Raw genomic sequence first — 7,732 nt, forward strand, 5'->3', positions numbered from 1 at the left:
TTCCTTTCTTTTTCTGTAAAAGGAAAAGAAGAAGGATGGGAGATTAACAACACTTCCAACTTTGTGCCCACAATTTGCACATGAAGGAGAGAAATCTAGACCGCTTTAGAATCTGTGTCTGGCAAAACTGAGCACGCACGTACGACAAGTCGACAATCATCGTCGATCGATCCACAAGAATATGTAATATATTCAACGAAATTTAGGACCACCAGCACTGAAAAGGCACGACGGGACGAGCAATCAGAATGCATGCACTTGTGAAAGTTCATTTGAGTTTAGTATTATCTATTCGCGCAATGCGCTCAAGACGGGCACAAGTGTTAACATATCCACCGCAAAATTCGCGTGAGTGAATCCTCGGCGAGACGAGGAATGCCGACGCCGTTAGTCTTCTCCATGCCCACCGTTTTTTTGGACAGCGGAATTTTTTTTCTGTTAACTTTTTATTGTGTTTATATATAGAGTAAACTAGGTGAATTCCCCGCGTGTTGCTGCGGAAACAACAAAGATGCTATAGATAGAACTTTACATGGAGCGGGAGGAGTTTGCAGCTAAGAATCTTTTGAATGTAGAAATGAAAAAAAAAACACAAAGAAGAGTGAAATCCACTGGGGTTCCCTAAATTTGTCCTGTGTTCTCAAGTAGGTCCATGCACTTTGAAAACCTGAAATTTGGCCCCTGAACTTGATTAATGTATCAGTGGAGGTCCAAACCCGGAATGAGAAGACTGTTTCGCCAACCTGGACTGCCAACGTGGCTGCTGCCCATTTCTGGCGGGAAATTTCCTGCCATTTTCTTGCACAGATTGCATTTAACCCCATTCCCCTCTCCCTCTCCCTCTCACCTATCTTCTTCACTCTCCTTCCTTTTCCCTATTCTGCTCCCTCCTGGACGCCATGGCTGGGCGTGGAAGCTCAAGCTCCACCAGGATGCAGCCCACAAGGAGGAGACAAGAAATCCCCCTCATTTGGTGCAATGAGAGTGGACGGGCTGAGGTGGTGGAGCGGCTGTCTACTACTCTAACCAACCCAAATCGCATTTTTTCGTGTGCCCTTACCACTAGTTAGTTTCAGCAGATCTCTAGTTTCATTTGTTTGGTGCATTGATTTGGTTTTTTTTTTTTTTTTTTTTTTTTTTTTTTTTTTTTTTTTTTTTGCTTAGAGAGATGGATCCGGTTGTCCCTTTTTCTATTGGGAGGAAGACTATTTGGAGTTGCTGCGGAGGCTAAAGGAAGCACAAGCACAGGAACATGAAGATGAAGTTCAAGGGGAGCTGTTGCCCAAGGAGGAAGAGGGTGCAAGTTCAGTCAAGAGCTGTTAGTGGTTGCAGCAGCTAAGGAAATAGAACACTTGTTGGAGGTTTTGCTGTTTGTGTGTGGATGTGGACTTGTAGCTCTCATTTGCCTACTGTTTGTAGTACTGTTCTCGTGAATTGATGTATGCCATTAGATGTATGCCAGGAAATGTACACAGTAGACAAGATGCAATAATATTGACTAAAATGGAGTTTCTGAGTAGATTGTACACAGTAGACAAGATGCAATAATATTGACTGAAATGGACACAGTATGAAGCTAAACCATCAGCCTACCACTCTTATAGAGTTTGGTGCAATTTTACAGCCTAGAAGTAAGCATCCATCAAGGCCCTGTCTAGTGTCAAAATTTTCAAGATTTCCCGTCACATCGAATCTTTGGACATATGCATGAAGCATTAAATATAAATAAAAAATAAAACTAATTACACAGTTTAGACGAAATCCACGAGACGAATCTTTTAAGCCTAATTAGACTATGATTAGACACTAATTGCTAAATAACAACGAAAACGCTACAGCAGCGTTTTGCCAAATTTTTCGCCAACCAAACTGGCCCCAACTTTGGTGCAACCTTACATTACAGACCAGACTGAATAGACTATGTTGCAGCCTACAAGTAATCAGTTCAGGCCCTTACAGAGTAAGCACATTAGGCTGCAGCACCCTTGCACCTGTATTTCTGTGCTATCTTAGCAGCAAAAGCTATACATCAAAAGCTATATCCAAGAGTGAAACCTATGTTTCATTCACAAAAGACTAGCTAACCAAAGTATGATTGTCATTGCTTTCGGTCTGCAGATTTTTTCTTCTTGCCAGGCTTCTTAGGAGCAGAAGCATCGGCCTTCTTGACTGCGTTCTTACGCTTCTTCAGCCTGTTCGATTGGCTGGTTCGTATCGTTGCTGGTTCGTTTATGTGAGAGAGAAGTACTGCTGGCTGGTTCATTGGAACAGTGTCCATGTGAAGGGGCTGGCCAGCCCAGCCAGCAGCAGCAGCTTGTCCTTCTTTGGTTGATGTAGTCAGGACAATTGGCCTAGCTGTTGGCCGATTGTTATCAACAAATGCTGAAGAAGGCAAGGGTCAATGGTCTTGTGACAGCTGGGTTTGATTTGTCACTTGCATATAAAAGGGTTGATCATTTTTAGCACATATCATAGTTCCAGTCTGGTAAGACAGTAGACTCTATCTTTACCTCTTACAACATTTATGACAACATAGGTTCTTTAATTTGCACCGGTTCAGTTGGGGGTTGGACTAGCTCTTGCGTGAACTCTACATCATGGTCTATGTCCACTGGTGGGGGTGCCTTCTGATTGGTTGTTTGGGTCTGATGCCTAGTTTCTTCATTGAACAACCTTTCACATTGTGGTGTGGCTCATGGCACCAGCTACAATGTATGACCACTCCATGTCTTGACATTGTTGGACCATTTTTGCCCTGGACTTCTGTGGTTGCTACCTCCTCGACTTTGGGGGTCTTCCTATCTTCTTCTCATAAACAGGAGGCTTCACATTTGGGCCATTCATCTTCTTCCAGTTAGACTTGTCAGCACATGGCATTATATTGAATCCATACACAGTACTATAAGACGGAATGACATCTTTAGCAACTATTCTTTCATGCCTCAAATAAGAGATGGCATGACTGCAAGGAATGCCAGTCAAGTTCCACCTTCTGCAGTCACAACAGCTTGTTCGGCTGGCCACAATCATTTGGCTGGTCAACTTTTTTTTTAGTCGGAGCAGTGTTTTTCTCTTATAAAAAACTAGCTGCTACCGTGTTTTCCAGCTGCTACGGTATAAACTTAATGCCATCCAAACACCTTTGGCATTTATGTCACCTGTATACCGGTACTCCCTCTCTTTCACTTCAAAGATCCCTCTACCAGCGGGTGACACATAGCAAAGGTTAGCCCACTCAGAGTTTCTCAGGATTTTCTTCCTAATTTTGGGACACACAGGTCCTGGCCACTTCTCCATCACATCCTTCTGCTTGTTATAGATCCTAGTCATCAGCTGCTCCTTGATCTTTGTAATCATGCTGAGTACAGGGCTGGACAAAATACTCGCGGCTCGGCTCGGCTCGCTTTAACTTTTTCATGAGCTGAGCCGAAAGTCTAGCTCCCTGTTTTAACAAGCCAGCTCGAGCTAGCTTGCGAGCTAAAATGAGCTGAGGCCTATCAACCCACGATCATGAATCCAAAAGATGGTGATGCTAACCTAGAAATGTCATCATATTCTATTGGTATGTAATTCTTATTTTCAGCTGTTTCATATGGATTTTGATTTTATATTTGTCGTAGTACTTAAATGTTGATTTATGGATTATTTATCAGGGAGAAGATGATGATGCTGATATTGAATTTGTGGACTTTCATAAGTATGTGGTGGCAAGCAACTAGTAAGTATGCTAAAACTGCATGGATCATAGATGCACCAACTATGTTGCATGGTTGATACTTTTGATGAACCTGATGTGTATTAATCATGTATGGTTGCATAATAGTGGACGTGGCCTTCTGGAATTAATGTAGCATAAATATTATAAACATTTATGTCCTATTTTTTAGTAGCTCGCGAGCTAAACGAGCCAGCTCTAGCTCGCTAATGAGTTGAGCTCAGCTGCCCCTCTAGCTCGTAATATTAACGAGCTAAGCTGAGCTAGGTCGTTAGGACCGAGCCGAGCCGAGCTGGCTCGATATCCAGCCCTAGCTGAGTATGGGTAGTTCTCTAGCTTCTAGCATGTACTTGTTGAACACTTCATATGAATTGTTCAGCAAAATATCATATTTGGGAAACTCACTAAAAAAAGGCTCTAACCCAAGTGTTAGGGGCCATATGCTCTAACCATTTGAAAGCATCCATATCTAACTCTTTTATTCTATCCATATTTCTATTCCACTCAACAACAGTCAACAGAAGTTGATCTAACACATGCCCAAAGTTGGTTCTTTAGATTCTCACCTTTGAAATGTACCTGAAAGTTGGAGTACAATTGTCTCACACAAAATCTGTGCTCTGAATCTTGAAAAATCTCTTGAACAACAGGTATGAGCCCCTAAAATTCACCAAAGGGCACATGTTACATTGCATAAAGTTCACCAAATTAAAACATTGAGTTAAACAAATTAATGTGAGAGAGTATACCTTCTGTTTGTCTGCCATTATTGTCCAAGGATAGGTGTTATCGATGCCAAGGTCTTTTTCAGTGTCTTCAGGAACCAAATTCATGTATCCTTGGGTCTACACCAACAACAATTAACAACTGTCCACCAAACTTGTTCTTTATGTGACATCCATCGAGGCAAATCAATGGCCTGCAGCCACTAAGAAAGCCCCTCTTGCAGCCATCAAGTGACAAGTACATGTGGCTGAAATGACCTTCATTCAAACCAACATAAAAAGGTACTCCCAGGGTTAGACCTCCTTAATTCATTTCCAAAATCACATATCAAGTTAAACTGATCTATCTCATCTCCATATATCTTGTCCAAAGCCATCCTCCTAGCCCTAGACAGTTTGCTCCTTGATGGTGTCAAGTTCCATTCCTTCTGCACAATTCTAGAAAAACTATCAAGTGATATCTTCTCATCAGTTCTAAATGACTCAATGTATTTCTCTGATGACCACTTGGCTATGCATCTCTTCAGATACCACTCCTTCTTGCAATTGTGATCTGCCACATAAGTCTTCACCATGAATGCATTAGCTCTGCTATCCAATGAAGCATACAAACCCCAGGGGCACCCTACAGCACAATGAGCTTTAACCCTTGTCTTGTCATTTCTTGACATCTTAATATCAACTCTGTGCTTCAAGCTGTACTCAGTGATTGCTTTTCTTAGCAGTTCCATAGTGGAGAACACCATTCCAACTCTAAAAGTTGGGTTCACCAGGTCATCAGGGTTGAAAGATCTGAATTTCAGCTTCATTTCCCTTTCACCATCTGATTCACCACCACCAACAACAACAACATAGCCTTTCAGTCCTAAGCAAGTTGGGGTAGGCTAGAGTTGAAACCCACCAAGAACCCCAAGTCACGGTTTAGGCACTTCAATAGCCGCTTTCCAAGTACTCCTATTCAAACATAGATCTCTAGATATATCCTAAGCTTTCAAATATCTTTTTATTGCCTCTCCATGTCAATTTTGGTCTTCCTCTACCTCTCCTCATATTATTAGCTTGGCTTAGGACTCCACAATGCACTAGTGCCTCTGTAGGTCTCTTTTGGACATGGCCAAACCACCTCAACTGATGTTGGACAAGCTTTTCTTTAATTGGTGCTACCTCTAGGCGATCACATATATCATCGTTTCGAACTCGGCCCATTCTTGTGTGACTACAAATCCATCGCAACATACACAATTCTACAACACTCAGTTGTTGAACATGTCGAATGTTTATAGGCCAATATTCTGCTCCATACAGCATAGCCAGTCTAATCGTCGTTCTATAGAACTTTCCTTTTATCTTTTGTGGTACCCTCTTGTCACAGAGAATGCCAGAAGCTTGTCGCCACTTGATCCACCCTGCTTTGATTCTATGGCTAACGTCCGTATCAATATCTTCATCCCTCTGTAGCATCGATCCAAGATACCGAAAGGTATCCTTCTTAGGCACTACTTGACCTTCCAAACTCACATCTCTCTCCTCCTGTACAACTCCGCCAAAGTCGCATCTCATGTATTCGGTTTTAGTTCTGCTCAATCTAAAACCTTTAGACTCAAGGGTCTACCGCTATAACTCTAGTTTCCTATTTACTCCCGCCTGGCTTTCGTCCACTAACACTACATCATCAGCAAACAACATAAACCAAGGGATATTCCCTTGTATGTTCCTGGTAACCTCATCCATTACCAAGGAAAAGAGATATGGGCTTAAGGCTAACCCTTGATGAAGTTCAATTTTAATCGGGAAGTAATCTGTATTACCATCGTTTGTTCGAACACTAGTCACAACATTGTTGTACATGTCCTTGTGAGGGTCACGTACTTTGATGGGACTTTATGTTTGTCCAAAGACCACCACATAATATTTTTTGGTATCTTGTTATAAGCCTTCTCCAAGTCAATGAAAACCAAGTTGAGGTCCTTCTTCTACTCTCTAAACCGTTTCATAACCTGTCTTATTAAGAAGATTGCTTCTGTGGTTGACCTTTTGGGCATGAAACCAAATTGGTTTGTTGATATCTATGTCGTTCCTCGTAGGCGCTGCTCGATGACTCTCTCCCATAACTTCATAGCGTGGCTCATCAACTTAATTCTCTGATAATTAGTACAACTTTGGATATCTCACTTGTTCTTGTAGATTGGTACCAATATGTTTCTTCTCCACTCCTTAGGCATCTTGTTTGATCAAAAGATATTGTTGAACATCTTGGTTAGCCATACTATAGCTATATCCCTAAGACATCTCCACACCTTGATTGGGATACCATCAGGAACCATCGCTTTGCCCCCTTTCATCCTTTTCAAGGCTTCTCTGACCTCTAATTCTTGAATCCTCCGCACAAAGCGCATGTTAGTGTCATCAAACGAGTCATTTAGCTGCATCAAAATTAAAGTCTTCATCAGTATTGTCTTCTGTTTGGGTGGGAACAGATGGGCCTGCTGATGCCTCTTTGCCCTTGCTCATCTTCTTTTCCCTTCCTGCACCCCCATCTATGACTTCTTCATCTTCATTGTCCACAAACAAGTCATCATCACCATCTTCTAAGTCATAGTCACTATCAATGTAATTTGAATCTTCACTGTCACCATCAGACATGTCTACAGCAGCACTACCATGCCTTGCAACCTCTATGTTACTATAGAACTCTGGTAGTTTGTCCCTAGACTGCTTCACAGGGCTGACAACCTTGGGTTCACCATCTAACTTAGAAATTGGGTTCAACACATCATCCCAGTCAGTAACCCCTGTGTACTTGTAGTGGTCAAAATAAAGCACAAAGTTCACGCTATCTACAACTTGTGTCATTACCATACAATCTTCATCAGACGAAAGGATCCTAAGGCCATCACTTAATTCATTCCCAGGCAGTAACCAGTACACACTCACATTGTCAGTTAGGCCATAATCTAGGTATAAGACCAGGTCCTCTATCCACACATAGCACCAGAACCCTACTTCCAAGTTGTCATACCATGTCACTTTACCGTCTACATAAGTTCTGTTAGCACCATGACCGTAGAAAGAACCTCCATGATGTACTTCTAGTGAAAATTTGTTGAAACTAGGACCTACATTACACAAACAACAAACTTGATTAAACAATTTCACACTGCAAACAAAATCTACGCTAACAAGTAACAACATGCATCCAAACCCTAGAAATCACAATTTCACCCCAACAGTAGCCAAATTGGACAACTCAACTAAATCCAAACCCTAACTATTCAAAGATTGCACAAACATT

General features: G+C 41.8%; 1 protein-coding gene across 1 annotated transcript; it reads right to left on the minus strand.

Moving 5' to 3' along the window:
- Positions 1-4,700: 4,700 nt before the first annotated feature.
- On the minus strand, positions 4,701-7,293 carry LOC136464933 (uncharacterized). Its single transcript, XM_066463876.1, has 2 exons — positions 6,869-7,293; positions 4,701-5,274 (listed from the first exon to the last, which is right to left on the minus strand). Exons 1-2 carry the CDS (start codon positions 7,291-7,293, stop codon positions 4,701-4,703), a joined length of 999 nt encoding a protein of 332 aa, XP_066319973.1.
- Positions 7,294-7,732: the final 439 nt, after the last annotated feature.

Source organism: Miscanthus floridulus, chromosome 7 (assembly GCF_019320115.1).
Source record: "Miscanthus floridulus cultivar M001 chromosome 7, ASM1932011v1, whole genome shotgun sequence".
NCBI lineage: Eukaryota > Viridiplantae > Streptophyta > Magnoliopsida > Poales > Poaceae > Miscanthus > Miscanthus floridulus.